Source organism: Canis lupus, chromosome 25 (genome assembly GCF_003254725.2).
Source record: "Canis lupus dingo isolate Sandy chromosome 25, ASM325472v2, whole genome shotgun sequence".
In the NCBI taxonomy this organism is placed as follows: Eukaryota; Metazoa; Chordata; class Mammalia; order Carnivora; family Canidae; genus Canis; species Canis lupus.
In genome coordinates, this window is record NC_064267.1 from 29,803,542 (window position 1) to 29,822,121 (window position 18,580).

Sequence of the window (18,580 nt, forward strand, 5' to 3'; positions counted from 1 at the left end):
GTGATCCTAGGAACCTGGGATCTAGTCCCACATCAAGCTCCCTTCATGGAGCCTGCTTCTCCCTCTGCCTGTGTCTCTGCCTGCCTCTCTTTCTCTGTGTGCCTCATGAGTAAATAAATCTTTAAAAATAAAAAAAATTTGGATAAACTTATTTGTGATAGATGTATGTGAATTAAGAAATCTAGTGATCCTTTGAGCGCATGTTTTTTGATTTAAAAAAAAAAAAAGGGTCCTGCCATCATAGAGCCAATATTCATGAGTTAGTGCACAACCAAGTGGATTCTCAGTTCAGTCTATTGTTTTATCTTATGGTAAAACTTTTATCTCTGTCAAGATTCTTTCATTACCTCTGTGCCCATATGGTGCATATATTTTGTCCTTAATTTGCTGTACGGATGAATAACTATCTACCTTATCATGTAAACTTCTCCTTGACTTTGTTTTACCTGTTTCTTTAGATCTCAAAATGTTTATACCTTAAATACTCTTTTTTTTTTTTAAAGATTTATTTATTTATTCATGAGAGAGACAGATTGAGAGAGAGGCAGAGACATAGGCTGAGGGAGAAGCAGGCTCCTCAGAGGGAGCCAGATCAGGACTCAATCCTGGATCCTGGGATCACAACCTGGGCCAAAGGCAGGCGCACAACTGCTGAGCCACCCAGGTGTCCCTATACTTTAAATAGTTTTAAAATGTCTGATTCTTCCTGAAAAATAGATGGTTTACATTTTTTTCTCATTTCTGTTTATTATCTCTTTTTTTCTTTTAAGATTTTTATTGGGCAGCCTGGTTGGCTCCGCGGTTTAGCACTGCCTTCAGCCCAGGGCATGGTCCTGGAGACCCAGGATCGAGTCCCACGTCGGGCTCCCTGCATGGAGCCTGCTTCTCCCTCTGCCTGTGGCTCTGCCTTTCTCTGCCTGTGGCTCTGCCTCTCTATCTCTCTCTGTTCCTCTCATAAATAAATAAAATCTTTTTTTTTTAAGATTTTATTTATTTATTCATGAGAGATACAGAGAACGGCAGAGCCACAGGCAGAGGGAGAAGCAGGCTCCATGAAGGGAGCCCGACGTGGGACTCGATCCTGGGTCTCCAGGACCATGCCCTGGGCCGAAGGCAGGCGCTCAACCTCTGAGCCTCCCAGGCATCCTTCTATGTTTATTATCTTCTTAAATGTATGTCTTTGAGCATATGGTGAAGGGTATAGGATGGATTGGTTACTGTAGAGGCACAATATTTATTGGCAAAGAAGAATCTGTCATTCTTTGCACAACCATATATGGGCCAAATGTTTTTTGTACATCTTTTCTTTAAATTCAACTTTTTGGATATAAACACTTATTACTTAGCATTCTGTAACTTACCTCTGGTACATACAGTTAAATGTTTGATAGGGAGTTGGTAGTCTGACATGCTGAAATGGGAAAAATTAGAGAACAGCATAGTAATTATGAAGTTTGAAATTTATAATGTTTCATCTTTTTCCTTTTAGTTGTCTCTTTTTAACCCCTCCCTTTCAGCAATAGATACCAGACTTCTCTTGGAATTAATAGATATATCAGCTATATATCTGTCTTCCAATTAAAAGGATGTGGAGCAGAGGTGTTGATAGTTGAAAATATTTTTTAAACTGTTTAAAAATTTATTTATTTATTTTAGAGAGAGAGAGAGAGTGCTCATGGTGGGGAGGGGGCAGGTGAGGAGGGGCAGAGGCAGAGGGAGAGGGAGTCCTGAGCAGACACTGTGCTGACCTTGAGACCATGACCTAAGCTGACATCAAGAGTCAGATGCTTAACTGACCGACCTATTCAGGTGCCCCAGTAGTTGAAAATATTTAAAGAAAAAAAAATTTTTTTTAAAGAAAAATTTTTAAACAAAGTATTATTGAGCCCTTTTTAAAATTTGAAAGTTGTTAGTCATTTGAAATGCATTATGGTTATTATTCTTTCTATACATTTTTTTGATTATTTTTTTAAGATCTCCAAGAGGCTTGTCTCATTCTCCTTGGGCTGTGAAAAAGATTAACCCTAAATGTAATGATCATTACCAAAGTATGTATCAAAAGAGATTAATAGATGAAGCTAAGATTTTGAAAAACCTCCATCACCCAAACATTGTAGGTAAGTTTAAATTTATCTTACAACAGTATGTATGTTTATTCAGAAACAGTTTATAAAATCTCTTGACCAGTTGCACTAATAAAAATGAAGGCAGTAGTGGAGTTTGGCAAGAATCAGATTATTGTGAATGTTCCAAAATAAGAATTATGTAATATTTTTAGATGCTTATATATATTTTTTTAAGTTTTTTTTTTTTTTTTTTTAACTTATTCATGAGAGACACAGAAAGAGGCAGAGACATAGGCAGAGGGAGAAGCAGACTTCCTGTGAGTAGCCCAATGTGGGACTTGATTCCAGGTCTCTGGAATCACGCCCTGAGCCGAAGGTAGACACTCAACCACTGAGCCACCCAGGTGCCCCTGATGCTTATATATTTTTAAAATTTCGTGGGAGTAGATACACTCATTATGATGCTGGTATTGTAGAGAATTTGGGAATATAAAATGATCTTCATTTAGATAATTTCCTTATTTTCATTTTTAATGTAAATAGGACTAGTGAAACCATTATATTTAGGAAGGCATAAAACATTTAAAAATATTTTAATTTGTAATACTATTGGCAAACACTGAAGTCATTTTAAATTATAGCTACTAAATTAGCTTTATAAATAATTGTCCCATTGTATTTTGTCAGTGTTAATCCAGATATGTTTTCAGTCACATCACAGTAAAAAAACTTAAATACTGTTATTCTTCCTTATTCTAGTAAGAAAATGTCCTGTTTTCTTTAAGGTTATCGTGCCTTCACTGAAGCCAGTGATGGTAGTCTATGTCTTGCTATGGAATATGGAGGTGAAAAGTCTCTAAATGACTTAATAGAAGAACGAAATAAAGACAGCCAAGATCCTTTTCCAGCAGCCATAATTTTAAAAGTTGCTTTGAACATGGCAAGAGGGTTAAAGGTAACTGCCATTATATTTTAAATGGTTTTTGTGGAACATGAAAGAACTACTTTACATACCTAATTACAGGGTGGAATTTTTTTCCCCCCTGAAAGAGGTAGTTGCCCCAAGTTAGAGTCAATAGATTCTCTCATATTGCGGAGGGCACTATTTCCTTATCTTGTTCAGCAAGGTATTTTTTGAGGCCTTTACGTAGGCTGAAATAACCCAAGTCAAGTAGTTTTGTTTAATAGAGATCATATGTTAGATTTAGTTAAAAGGATTAATCAATTTAACACAAATTTAGTAATTATTCCTGGGGGTATAGCCTAATCCTGTGTTGATAAACAAGCCTCTTAAAGATTGCTTTGTGAGATGTTAAGTTTTGGATATCAATATATGTAGATCGACTGAAAAAAAAAAAAAAAAGGAAGAACCTCTCCATGTTTTTCAGATAAATTGTTGTGCCTTTGAATAGATATAGTGTTAAGAAAGGAAAAGAATTCTTTTTCATAGGTACCCAAACAGAAGTAATGATGGCTCTAGAACACTGTTGGATGACTCAAAAGTGGATCATATATTGAAACTGATGTCAAAGTCTCATGTTAAATTGAATGATGAAATGTGAAACTGCATAAAAGCAATATTTCTAAATATATATTTATGTAGAAAAACTGATTGTAAATGGGTAGGCTAAGCTAAATTAATAATTTGAATGATTTAATAAATAATGACTTTAAATGTATATAGTGAAAATAATAAATTTCACTAAAAAATACTTGAGCATACTCAATTTATGATCAGCAACATTTAAATTAAGCAGTGTGTTCCAAAATATATACTGAAAATTGTCTCCACTCATTTCAAGCCCAGCTCACAGAGTAGATGCTCAAATGCTAATGCATGAACAAACAGTTTTGCAGGATTATTTTTGATTATGGATGAATATTGTTACTAAGAACTAATATGTAAAATAAAATATAGTCTTAGATGACATTTCTCCTTCCTCTTTTGCTTGTGACTTACATGTAGCCCCTACTCATCTGTCGTTCTGCAACATCTTGACAATTTGGGAAATGTGTGCCTCATTGTGAAGATTCCAACTTTAATTGTTTATTTTTTAAAGATTTTATTTATGTATTTATGAGAGACACAGAGAGAGAGAGTCAGAGACATAGGCAGAGGGAGAAGCAGGCTCCCTACAGGGAGCCCAATGTGGGACTCCTTCCCGGGACTCCAGGATCATGTCCTGAGCCAAAGGCAGATGCTTAACCACTGAGCCACCCAGCCATCCCATGAAGATTCCAAATTTATTTCTAAATTTACTAGCCTCGAGTAAAATTGTGATACATTTTTAAAGCTGCAGTATCCTCCTTTTGCTATAAAATATGAGATGGGTTGGAAAATAAAAAGTTAGCTTATCTGTAAATAGATATTGATTTCCAAAGACTCTTTTATGTCTGGTCAGTGTGGCAGACCAAAGTAACATGAAATGTTCCCTTGTCTGACTTCAAATAATCTGGAATGGTGGACAAATAAAATCCTGCATGCAGTTCAGGAAGGGAGTTCAAGTTGGTTTTGTTTGAAGGTTATCGTATCTTTTTATTAATTTATGTATTTGCTCATATTTTTTTAAATTTTCCACTATTCTAGTATCTACACCAAGAAAAGAAACTGCTTCATGGAGACATAAAGTCTTCAAATGTTGTAATTAAAGGTGATTTTGAAACAATTAAAATCTGTGATGTAGGAGTCTCTCTGCCACTTGATGAAAATATGACTGGTAAGTAGTATTCGAATTTTTAAAACTTTATGCAGTTTTTAAAATTTCTATTTTTTTCATATTTAAATAAGTAATAAGTTTTCTTCAAAAATCAAAACCTATATATGAAAAGTATATAGTAAACAATATTTCTCCTGTCTGTCTTCCACTAAGCCTCTAGCCCCCTCGCTTGCCATACCTATAATATAAATTATTGTGTTTTTATTAATATCTACCTTAACTGATGACAACTTTAGGAATGGTTTCTAACCTAGATTGGGATTTTTGCATGGTAAAAGATCTAGGAATGGAAAACAAACTTTTAATGAGGTCTTAGAAAGGAATTCATTTAGTATGGTGTAGTGAACAAGACTGGGCAAACTGGTAGAAGACAAAACTGGGATAGAAGTAGGAGAGCAGGATGGTAATAAAAGCCGATCTGCTGCTCTTTGCTCCTTGGCCTGCACCAACTAACTCATTCTTCTCTCTCTGATAAAAATACTGATATCCTCAGGGAAATTTGAAATCTTGGTGAGAACCAAGAGCCAGTCTTGTAAAGAAAGCCTCTGCTTTCAACATTTTATTTAATAAATAACATTTACATTTGCTTCTTTATATGAATATAAGGTAAATGGAACATTAGTGAATGCTGTTTGGAACTTTTTTTTATTTTAAAGATTTTATTCATTTATTCGAGAGAGAGAGAGAGAGAGAGAGAGGCAGAGACACAGGCAGAAGGCAGGCCCCATGCAAGGAGCCTGACATGGGACTCGATCCCAGGACTCCAGGATCACGCCCTGGGCTGAAGGCAGGCGCCAAACTGCTGAGCCACCCAGGGATCCCCTATTTAGGATTTTTAATTTCTGGCTAAAGTAAAAGTCTATGAATTAAGTCAAAGGAAAAAGCCAAGAAAAATAGAGTGACTTTATAGAGATGTCTATAATCATTCATAAAGATAAGATTATTATGAGTCTTTAGGCTATATAACTGCTACAAAGTTGAAGCTTTTGAAAATAAAAGGCGAAGTTGTGAAACAAAATTAAGATTTATTAAGCATAATTTTCTCAATCCTTAATAGATGAAATAGATACAACTAAGAGAAGATCTGAGTAGATAAGTCAATCTTTATATATCCAAGTATTTATTAAAATTGAACATATATTAATTTATAAGAGAAGACCTCAGATTACAAAAAATAGAAATAGTCTAATTGTTGACATTCATTATCCTCGGTGCTATAAATCCAGATATTAGTGACATCATTGGAAACAAAGACATTCACATTTTTTAGAAATTCAAAATATTTGTAAATAATTCTTAGCTGAAATTAAATTCCACCAATACAATATTTAGACAATATGAGAATGTCACAAATCGAACCTATTTGATATGGTCAGTATTACACAGAAGAAAACATTTTCATTATTTAGCCCTGTGAAATTAAGTTTGAGTATTCAGCTCATCAGAAAAAAATGAAGGTTTAAAAATAGAAAGCAGAAGTGAATGAATTAAAAAGCCCATAAATTCTGCATTAGCCCAATGTGATCTATTTTATTTTAGAAATGTCAAAGTTCATAGTTTATAAACACATAAAACAGTTCATAAACATATGAACAGTTTATTCCTGATACATGTTCAAACTTAGCCAGGAAAATTCATGAAAGAATGATGAGTAGGAATTTTCCTCAGAAGATGTTAAGTATTATAAAACCACAGTAATTAAAGCAGTGATACGCATGACAAAATAGGCAGAAAAATATAAGGAAGTCAGGTATTCCCCAATATATCGAATTTGCGATATGATAAAAGTGACATTTTAGTGCTAGAGGTAGTTTAGTATTAGAGGTAGTTGAATTGATAAATGATGATGTCTGGACATTTTAGAAAAAATAAAGCTGTTTTCCTTCCTTCCATCTTCGTAGATTAAAGATGTAAAAAAAAAAAGTGGAAAAAAATTGTAGGTCAATATTTCCATAATATTGGGCACAAAAGCTAGAAACGGTTAAAAAAAAAAGCCATGACTGCTGAAAAATTCTTTGAAAAATTTCTCTATGCTACTATGAGCAATAGGATAGCTTACGTGCACTCTCACAGGCTAAGTAGAAGTTGAGATTGGTGTATCATTCAAGTTAGGGTAAGTTTTGCTGTGGTGGCAAAAACTTCAGTGACCTCAAACCAAGGTTTATTCAAGTCACAGGTCCATATGGCTATGTTCCATGCCATTCTCATTTTAGGACATAAGCTGCTGGACCATCCACTATATGGACTATTGCCATTGTTGTATGTTTGGAAGGTAAAAAAGGCTCTAGATCTGGTCACTACAGTAGCTACTAACCACATATGGCTACTTAATTTTTTTTAATTTAAAAAATTCATTTCCTCAGCCACTCCAGCCAGCCATTTTTCAGGTGTTCAGTAGCTATGTATGGTTAGTGGCTACCACACTGGACAACACAGATAGAGAACATTCTATTGTCACAGAAAGTTCTGTTGGGAAGTACTGCTCTAGAAAGTCTTATACGGACACAGTGCTTGAGATTAGAAATGACACAAGTCACTTCTTTCATAACTCACTGACCCAAACTAGGCAGATGGCTCCATCCAAACTTGACAGGCCAGAAAGTGCAATCCTTCTGTGTGTCTTGAAGGAAGAGAAGATGAACTAATTGATGAACAGCACTGGTAACTACTACAGTAGTTACAATTTGGAAATATGTATTACAGTAGGGCAATTTGGAAATATGTATTTTTTAAAAATGAATAAAACCCTTTCAAAATGCCCTTTGATCCTATAATTAATTCCCAGGAACATATTCCAAAAAATAATCGGGCAGCGTAGGCATTTTTTTATAATAACCTGATACATTAATTTCTACAAAACCAAAGAGATGTAGGCTTATAGAAGAAACAGCATTGAGACAGAAGAATCAAAACCCATGTAGCTTTGAAAACGAAGCAGTAACAAAAACATAACAATCCTGATAAAAATACTACAACATGAAATTTTCGCTGGCCCCCAGCATCAGTCCATCTTGTGTGGCTATAAACCCTGCGTTTGTGCTTCCCTGGGGGCATTTATTTTCAATAGATACTTTTTTTTTTTTTAAGATTTTATTTATTCACGACAGACACAGAGAGAAAGAGAGAGGCAGAGACACAGGCAGAGGGAGAAGCAGGCTCCATGCAGGGAGCCCGACGTGGGACTCGATCCTGGGTCTCCAGGATCACACCCTGGGCCAAAGGCTGCGCTAAACCGCTGAGCCACCCAGGCTGCCCTCAATAGATACTTTTAACTAAAATTAAAAATTTGATCTGACTTTCTCAATAAAAAAAAAAATTTGTAAGCTTGGGGAAGCTCCTTTCCTGGCACTCTCAGGTTTTAGTCAGTGTAGTAGTTCTTTTTTTTTTTTTTTTTTTTTTTTAAGATTTCATTTATTTATTCATGGGAGACAGAGAGAGAGAGAGGCAGAGACACAGGCAGAGGGAGAAGCAGGCTCCATGCAGGGAGCCCGACGTGGGACTCAATCCTGATCCCGAGTCTCCAGGATCAGGCACTGGGCCGAAGGTGGTGCCAAACTGCTGAGCCACCCGGGCTCCCCAGCGTAGTACTTAAAAGCTACCAAACCAGCCATGCATTAGGAGGCATTTCTCTTCTCTTGGGCTAAGGTTTTCTCTTTATGAGGAAGTTTATTCCTGATCACTTAAAAATAACAGGCACTGGGAAAAAAAAATTAATCTCTTTATATTTAATTGTGTATGCAGTAAATTAGTCACAAAAATACACCTTGTAGCAGAACAGTCTGTGAAACTTTAAGTGAATGCCCATCAATAAAGGATGGTTTAATTTGTTGGAGCCCCACACAATAGAATATCATTAAAATTATATAGGTGTATATTTGTAGGAATGGTATATCCAAATATATGGAGTTAAATGAACACATCATAAAATAACACTTAAATATGTACATATTAAGAAACATTTGGAAAAAATACACCTAAATCTTTAAAACGTATTTTTAACTTTTGTGTTTTAATAGGTGATACATTCACATTTTACAACTATAATATATATAAGATGTTCTCTGATAAGCCTGATTTTATCAGTGATAATCTCTAGATTGATTGAACAAATATTTTTAGTACTGAATAGTCAGGCTCTATGCTTGGTACTAAGAATATAGAGGAAAATGGGATAGATACAGTCTGTCTTAAAAATTTCTATATGTATTTTTTTTTAAATATTTTATTTATTTATTTATTTATTCATGAGAGAGAGAGAGAGAGAGAGGAGGCACAGACACAGGCAGAGGGAGAAGCAGGCTCCGTGCAGGGAGCCCGACGTGGGACTCGATCCCGGGTCTCCAGGATCAGGCCCTGGACCCAAGGCGGCGCTAAACCGCTGAGCCACCCGGGCTGCCCTATATGTATTTTTTAGTGACTATAGCATCTAGACATCAATTAAACATCATATTATGTTAGTTTCAGGTGTATAACAAAAGTGATTTGACAAGTCTGTACATTATGCTGTGTTCACCACAAGTATAACTACCCCTGTCTCCATACAATGCTGTTACAATACCATTTACTATTCCCTATGTTGTGCCATTCATCCCTATGACTTACTCTTTGTATAACTGGAAACCTGTACCTCCCACTCCCCTTTACCCATCCCTCCAACCCCCTCACCTCTGGCAACCATCAGTTCTCTGAATTTATAGGTATATTTCTGCTTTTTTGTATGTTCATTTGTTTTGTTTTATCAATTCCATATATAAGTGAAATTATATGTATTTGTCTTTCCTGGACTTAATTTACTTAACACAATATTCTCTAGGTCCATCCATACTGTCAGAAATAGTAAGATCTCATTCTTTTTTATGGCTCAGTAATATTCCATGGTGTGTGTGTGTGTGTGTGTACGTGTACATGTACATGTATATGTGTATATATACCGCATCTTTATTTACTCATCTATTGACAGACACTTGGGTTGCTTCCATATCTTGGCTATTGTAAACAATGCTACAGTAAGCAGAAGGGTGCATATTTCTTTTTTGAATTCTTGTTTTTGTTTTCTTTGGGTAAACAGTAGTGGGATTAGTGGTCATAAGGAAATTGTTTTTAATTTTTTCAGGAACCTCCATACTCTCTTCCACAGTACCTGCACCAATTTGCATTCCCACCAGCAGCACCTTAGGGTTCCTTTTCTCTACATCCTCACCAACACTTACTATTTCTTATCTGTTTGATACCAGCTATTCTGACTGGTGTGAGGTGGTATCTCATTGTGATTTTGATTTGCAGTTTTCCCATTATTAGTTATGTTGAGCATCTTTTCATGTGCCTGTTGGCCATCTGTGTGTCTTTGGAGATAGTTCTATTCAGATCTTCTGGCCATTTTTTTTTTTAATCAATAGTTTGGTTTTTTTATGTTGAGTTTTATGAATCTTTATATATTTTGTATACTCACCCCTTATTCGATATGTCATTTGTAAATATCTTCTCCCATTCAGTAGGTTGCCTTTTTGTTTTGTTGATGGTTTCCTTTATTGTACAAAAGTGTTTTGTCTTGGTGTAGGCCCATTAGTTTATTTTTGCTTTTGTTTCCCTGGCCTGAGGAGACATATCTAGAAAAATGTTGCAAAGGCCAGTGTCTAAGATATTACTGCCTATGTGTTCTTTTAGTAGTTTTATGATTTCAGGTCTCACAGTTAGGTCTTCAAGCCATTTTGAGTTTATTTTTATGTAGTATAAGAAAGTGGTCCAAAAAAAAAAAAGTGGCCCAGTTTCATTCTTTTGCATGTAGCTGTCCAGGTTTCCTAATACCATTGATTGATTGCCTTCTTTGTCATAGATTGACCATATAAGCATGGGTTTCTTTCTGGGCTCTGTTCTGTTCCTTTATGTGTCCGTTTGTCTGCTAGTGCCAGTACCATACTGTTTTACTAGAGCTTTGTAGTATATCTTGAAATCTGTAATTGTGATAACTTCAGCTTTGTTTTTCTTTTTTCTTTTTTTTTTTTAATTTTTTTTATTTATTTATGATAGTCACAGAGAGAGAGAGAGAGGCAGAGACACAGGCAGAGGGAGAAGCAGGCTCCATGCACTGGGAGCCCGATGTGGGATTCGATCCCGGGTCTCCAGGATCGCGCCCTGGGCCAAAGACAGGCGCCAAACCACTGCACCACCCAGGAATCCCCAGCTTTGTTTCTTGCTTAGGATTGCTTTGGCTATTTGAGATCTTTTGTTGTTCCATACAAGTTTTACTATTATTTGTTCTAGTGTTGTGAAAATGCTGTTGGTGTTTTGATAGGGATTGCATTGAATCTGTAGATTGCTTTGGATAGTATAGACATTTTAACAATATTCCTTCAATCCATGAGCATGGAATATTTTTTCATTTGTGTCATCTTTGATTTCTTTTATCATTGTTTTATAGTTTTCAGAGTACAGGTATTTCACCTCTTTGGTTAAGGTTGTTCCTGGCTATTTTACTTTTTTTTTTTTTTTTTTAGATTTTATTTATTTGATTTTTTTTTTTTTAATTTTTATTTATTTATGATAGTCACAGAGAGAGAGAGAGAGGCGCAGAGACACAGGCAGAGGGAGAAGCAGGCTCCATGCACCAGGAGCCCGATGTGGGATTCGATCCCGGGTCTCCAGGATTGCGCCCTGGGCCAAAGGCAGGCGCCAAACCGCTGCGCCACCCAGGGATCCCTAGATTTTATTTATTTGAGAGAGAGATTGCACACTAGCAGAGGTGGGAGGGGCAGAGGGAGAAACAGACTCCCCACTGAGCAGGGAGGCTGACTCAGGGCTCCATCCCAGGACCCTGGGATCATGATGACCTGAGCTGAAGGGAGACGCTTTACTGACCAAGCCACCCAGGCCACCCCGTTTTATATACTCTTTGATTCAATTATAAATGGAATTGTTTTCTTAATTTCTCTTTCAGCTACTTTGTTATTAGCATATAGAGATACTGTGGGACCCAGGAAATTTAACAAAAATCCCCTACCCCTGGACAAGCAGAGCAGGACTAATTCCATTTTGTGCTACACCTGCCACCTCCTGTATGACCCCCACATAACCTGCTTATTGCTTAAGGCGCTGCCCCACCCTAGTCAAACCACTGGGCACACCCTAATTGGAAATCGGCTCATAACAGTGTAACCCTGCTTTGTGCCCGCCAAAGCTGTGCGCCAATTCTGACCAAAGTAATAGGCCAGCTCAAATGGATACTATAGGGTAAGATGTAATTCAATCGGCCACCTGCGTGTGGACCGACATGACTGCAACTTTCTGTGTATCCCATTGGCCACTGGCCCCTATAAAGTTGCTAAGCCTCTTAGTCTCCGGGTCCAAGTCCCTGCTCTGCTGTGTCGAGTACACTTGGACCCAGGCTTGAGCTTGTAATAAACCCTCGTAGATTGCATCGGTGTCGGCTCCTTGGCGGTTTCTTGGATTCGCGATCTTGGGCACAACAATACAACAGATTTCTGTATATTTTATCTCCTGTAACTTCATTGTATTCATTATTACTTCTAATAGTTTTCTGGTGGGGTCTTTATAGGGGTATAGTGTCATGTCATCTGCACTTTACTTCTTCCTTGCTGATTTGGATACCTTTTATTTCTTTTTCTTGATTACTACCTCTAGGACTTCCAGTACTATGTTGAATAAAAGTAGCACAGAAGGAAATTCTTATTTGTTCCTGGTTTTAGAGGAAAAGCTCTCAGTTCTTCATTATTGAGATTGATGTTAGCGGTGGGTTTTTCATGTATGGCCTCCATTGTAGCTTTGAAGTATACTCTCTCCAAATCCACTTTGTTTTGTGAGTTTTCATCATGAACAGATGTCAAGTTTTGTCAAATGCTTTTTCTACATCTATTGAGATGATCATATGATTTTTATCCTTTGTTAACGTGGTGTATCACACTGATGGATTTGTCCATCTTAAACCATCTTTGCATCCCCAGAATAAAATCTACTTGATTGTGGTGAATGATCCTTTTAATGTACCATTGTATGCAGTTTGCTAATACATTGTTGAGGATTTTTACTTAATGCTCATCAGAGATATCGACTGGTAGTTTTATTGATTGTGTCTCTGTAAGGTTTTGGTATCAGGGTAATGCTGACCTCATAGAATATATTTGGAAGCTCTCCTTCCTCTTCTGTTTTTTCAGTTCTTACCCTTTTAGGGTTCATATCTAGGATTGAAAGCTGCTCTTGAATGATTCATACTAAAGTATAATGACTATTTTGATAAAAGGGATTATGTAAACATGAGAGCATCACTTAACACACCCTAGATATTGAGAAAGGCCTCCCTAAATAATGTTTTGGGTAAAAATTGAAGGATGAGGAGAAGCTCCAGTTTAATTATTTTTCAATTTGATATAGTGTCCATGAGATATAAGGTAATGTCTGCTTAAGGTCTTTGAAGGTAGCAAAGGACAATAAAATATCAATTGTTTCTGTATTGACAAAAAGGAATGAGTGACCTATCAATATATGATGATGCCCAACTTTTGTCAGAACAACCCATCTTCACAGAGAAGCAGTCTTAATCAGTAACATATGAGGGGGAACCACTTCCATTATGTTTAAATTCTAATCTCACACTTGGACAAATATAAGCAGACATATAGGAAATGCACTTGGCTAGCATCTCCAATTGGAGCTCATATATTAGATCCAGAGTTCTAAAAAGCTACTTGGCCTGGTGCATTTCTGTAGGAATTTGACTGACTTAGAGGGAGGTGTGCCTCCTTACCACCACAGAATCACTGCTGTTAAAACCATGTCTATACTCTTACCTTGTACATTTCATTAGGTGCCTCTTAAATTCAAATGGGATGGGGAAAAGCCTTCAGGGAGCTTATACTGGACATGACTGCTTTCCAAACTACTTTCCTAAAGCAGATTTGAGTAAGAAGGCTGTCCTAGAGACAGCTTTTGTTCTTGCTGCCCAGTGCTGGGTACTCCCCTAGTTTGGCATCTTTGTTCTCTGTTTTCATAGTGTACGTACTTACTAGGTCTATCCCCAACCTTAGTGTTAATGTTTGTCTACTGGCTCCTCCCTGACTGCTGGATTCTCATATTTCCTTCCCTTTCCTGCCTTTTGTTCTTTATATGTTAGTTTCTTTGTTTTTTCCTTTCCCTGTACATTTCTTGAGGCCCTCAAGACAGAGTTTTCATTTAGTTCTGAAGAGAAGCTTCTTTCATTAAACATGCTCCCTGTTTTTTTCCTATGTATTGTTTGAAAACAAATTATATCAATTCAGTTTGTTTTCATACTAACCTTAGGGAGAAATGAAAGTTATAGCATCAAATACTGAAAACTTCCATTTTTAGTTAATACATCTACCTTTGCCTTGTAAAATGTTCAAGAGCTTGACATTATTGTACTCTTAGCAGAAGTAAAGGTTTTATTTTTATTTACTTATTTATTTTTAAAGATCTTATTTATTTATTCATGAGAGACACAGAAAAAGGCAGAGGCAGAGGGAGAAGCAGGTTCCCTGCAAGGAGGCTGATGTGGGATTCAATCTCAGGGATCATGACCTGAGCCAAAGGCAGACATTCAACCACTGAAGCCACCCAAGTGCCCCAGAAGTAAAGGTTTTCAATCTGAAAAGGAAAATGTATAAGAATGTGGAAGAAATAATAGCATATCTTTGACCACAATGGAATTAAGTTAGAAAACAACAGTAGGATAATCTAGGAAAACCCCAAGTATTTGGAAATTCAGTAACACAGATTCAGATAACCTAGCATCAAGGAAAATGAAAAGGGAAATTGGAAAATATTTTTAATTGAATAAAAGGTAAAATACAGCATATCAAAATGTGTGAGATACAGACCTAGATGTTTTCACTGTTCATTTCTATCAGACATCCAAGGAAGAAATGATACTGATTTTATACAGTTTTTTCAGAAAAGGAGTAAAGATCACTACCCAATTTGTTCTGAGGCCAGCATAACTCCAGTATCAAAACCTGAGAAATAATGAAAAAAGAACTTCAAGAAACCTCTCTCACAAACATAGATGCAAAAATCCATAACAAAATATTAGCAAATGAATCTTAACAATATATAAAAAGGGTAGTACATCTGACTGGCTAGGGCGTATCCCAGGAAAGAAAAGTTATTTTAATGTTCAGAAGTCAACAGAATTTACAATATTAATGGATGAGAGAAATACATGGTCATCTCAATAGCTGATGGAAGTGTTGACAAAATCCAACTTCCATTCATAGTTAAAAAAACAAATAACCCCTCTTGCTATCTAGACACAGAACAGAACTTAGCCTCAGAAAATGTATACAGAGAACTTTGAGGCAACCCCACAACCAAGAGAACAAGGCCAGTTTGCCTGCTCTTGCCAGTGTTACATTGTTTATAGTCCCACCATTGACGTAAGGCAAGAGAAAAGTAAGACATCAAGATTGGAAAGGAAATAAAATTGTTCATATTTGTAGTTGACCTGAGTGTTTAGGTAGAATATCTGGAGGAATCTATAAAACTACTAGAATTAATAAGTGAAGTTAGCTATTATATTTCTATGTTAGCAGGACATCATTGGAAAATGAAAATTTTTAAAATTTTAATTACAAGTACCACAAAGCATAAAATATTTAAGAGTAATTCTAATAAGTCTAAGACCTCTGAGAAAATTAAATAAGTTGTAAAGAAATGGAGTAATCATGATTGGGGATTGGCAGACTCATGTTAACATGTTAATTCTTCCCAAATTGATGTAGAGATTCAACACAATCCCAGTCAAAATTCTAAAAATTGTTTGTAATGTAAGTGACAATGTGAGTGGGCCTCTTACTCCTGGAGCCAATGTGTGATTTGACCCCTTCCCTTTCCTCTGATTTAGCAATTACAGAAGGAAAGAAATGGTACTTCTCTGAGCCTAATGACAGCATACTGAAGCCCAGAGATTGAGTGAACTGCTCGAGGTCACATAGCTCACAAATGTCTTTGAGCCCAGGCAGGGCAGTCTGGCTCCAGTCTGTGCTCTTGACATCCACAGTCTGTATTCCTTCCTCTTTTCTTTCCTTTTTTTGTTTTTTGAGAGGGAAAGAGGGGTGGAGGGAGGGGCAGAGGGAGAGAATCTCAAGCCAGCTCCCCCCTGAGCAGGGAGCCCAACGTGGGGCTCCATCCCAGGACCCTGAGATTACAACCTGCCCTGAAGTCAAGAGTCCGATGCCTAACCGACTGAGCCACCCAGGCACCCTGCCATCTTCTGAGAGAAGTGCTGTTTCTCTATACTCTTGCCAACTGGCCAGCTTCCTGAATATTTAATAGTCGGATAAGGAAAAAAATAATTCTTAGTAATGACGTTGAGTGCATTTTCATGTTTATTGCCTACCTTTATTAACCTTTACACTACCTGTTAAATCGTTTGCCCATTTTCTAGTGCTTGCCCTAATGACCATCTTACTTGTGTTTTACTTGTCTCAGTGACTGATCCTGAGGCCTGTTACATTGGCACCGAGCCTTGGAAACCCAAGGAAGCTTTGGAAGAGAATGGCATTATTACTGACAAGGCAGACATATTTGCCTTTGGCCTGACTCTGTGGGAAATGATGACTTTGTCTATTCCACACATTAATCTTCCAGATGATGATGATGATGATGAAGGTATCACTCCATATTTTTTTAACATAAACCCCAGTCTCTTCAGTTTGAACTAAAGATTAGCTGATAAAATTATATTTCATCTTTCTATTGTTAAAATTTGAGGAAGTTTTTCAATCTATGGCATGAGATATGGATTATATTTATACTGACTAATTTGGTGCAATATCTGTTTAATCTCCTACAAATGAGATGTAGGTTAATTGACAATAATAGGGAGATAAATTGAGAAGACCCTGCAGAGCAAAAAGTTTCTTTAAAAACTCTCCTCACCTAAGGAAAGGATTGGAAAGCTATCCTACAGTATACTGTATAGACATAGAGGGGAGGGGTTCATGACCTATAAACCATGATAATAGCTAATCTCCACCACGGCCGGGTATTGAAGAGACCACCTATATATGATGAAAAGCATCCTGGATGATGAGTTGTTTCAGGAGGGTGAGTTTGAGCAGTTGCTAAGCTTTTCCATGACTTAGTTATTTTGTTTGTTTCAACTCCTTCACAAACAGATAAAACTTTTGATGAAAGCGACTTTGATGATGAAGCATACTATGCAGCTTTGGGGACGAGGCCACCTGTTAATATGGAAGAACTGGATGAAACGTACCAGAAAGTAATTGAACTTTTCTCTGTATGCACTAACGAAGATCCTAAAGATCGTCCTTCTGCCGCACACATCGTGGAAGCTTTGGAAATAGATGTCCAGTGATCCCCGCATATTCATGACTACTGCCTTTACGTGTGGCTCATGTATAGAACTGTTCTGTTTAATACACTATAGAGTTACTATGATAAGCTGTAATTCTTAGACTTTTTGGAAGTGACCCACTTTAGGACCACAGCGCTTAGTTAACATTTAAACAGTTGTATTTGTTAATATGCTTCTGATGATAAGCATTTGAGATTATAGGTTTTCTTTTTTTTTTTTTTTTTGAGATTATAGGTTTTCTATTAAGTTCAGGAAACTAGCTACTTATGTATTTGAACGTTTATATATATATATATATATATATAAAACACTAGCAGTAATACAATGCTATAAACTCTATGCCTAACATTAATTTGGATCGAGTGACCCATCACTTTTACTGTTTCTCAAATATTATCTTAATGATCTATTGAAATTAGCACTTTATGCCATACAAAAAGAAGTCTACACGTTTGCTTATCTTTTAAGCCATTTAACTTTTTCCTGGCCTTTTTTGGCTGATGTGCTTATTATTAAATATGGTCACCAGAAGCTGAGAGAATATGGCTCACAAGACTAGCTTCCCTGGGTATTTAGATGTTTTTGGTTAAGGCTTATCTTGCTCTCTCCATTCTCCCCAGGTCTTTGGCTTTCACTTTATTAGATGTATTTTCTGTTTTGAAATATTTTTTTTATTTAGTAATCTATATCTTAAGCATTTTGTAGTTCTGGCATAAAAATAAAATCCTAGTAGGATGATATAGAATAAAGGAGACTTCAGTTACCAGAAGGTGTCTTATATTTTATTAATTTGAGAGTCACCATTAAATGTATTGAATGAATGTGAGTGAATGAGTTTCTTAACGGCCTATAAGACGAGGGTGATTTCTGTGTGCCACAGCTGCCTCAGCATTTGTTTTTTAAGGTCTGTTATTTAGGGTGGGGGGTGGTCACAGGGAGAAGGAATCTCCAGCAGAGCAGGGAGCCCGATGCAGGCTCAGGCTCGTGGGGCTTGATCCCAGGATCCTGAGATCATGACCTGAGATGAAATCAAGAGTTGGATGCCTAACCAACTGAGCCATCAGGCTCCCCCCGCTCCCCAAGCATTTTTATTTTTTACTTTTGAAAATATTTTATTTATTCATGAGAGACAGAGAGAGAGAGAGAGAGATTGACAGGCAGAGACAGGCAGAGGGAGAAGCAGGCTCCATGCAGGGAGCCTGATGTGGGACTCCATCCCAGGATTCCAGGATCACATCCTGGACAGAAGGCAGGGCTAAACCGCTGAGGCACCAGGCATCCCCCGAGCATTTTTAATTAATTATGTTTGTGACTTGAGGTGATAATACCTGGACTTGACTGTAGAAAGTTTTAAAAATTACTGGCACTTCGGAAAGCTTGGAAAGATGAGGAACCATTATACGCTGAGTTTAAACAATTCTAGGATTCACCGGAGGTTCCTTTTAGAATGA

The 18,580-nt window shown here is 36.9% G+C and overlaps 1 protein-coding gene across 3 annotated transcripts in view; it reads left to right on the plus strand.

The window, feature by feature from the left end:
• Positions 1–17,898, plus strand: part of PBK (PDZ binding kinase) — a 29,989-nt gene extending 12,091 nt beyond the window's left edge. For all 3 annotated transcript variants that reach the window (XM_025463004.3, XM_025463003.3, XM_049100795.1), the window contains exons 4-8: positions 1,975–2,117; positions 2,852–3,021; positions 4,654–4,783; positions 16,241–16,420; positions 16,930–17,898. In XM_025463004.3, coding sequence (XP_025318789.1) covers positions 1,975–2,117; positions 2,852–3,021; positions 4,654–4,783; positions 16,241–16,420; positions 16,930–17,129 — 823 coding nt within the window. In that variant the 3' untranslated portion in view covers positions 17,130–17,898. The remainder of the gene's footprint in view (positions 1–1,974; positions 2,118–2,851; positions 3,022–4,653; positions 4,784–16,240; positions 16,421–16,929) is intronic.
• The last annotated feature ends 682 nt before the right edge of the window (positions 17,899–18,580 follow it).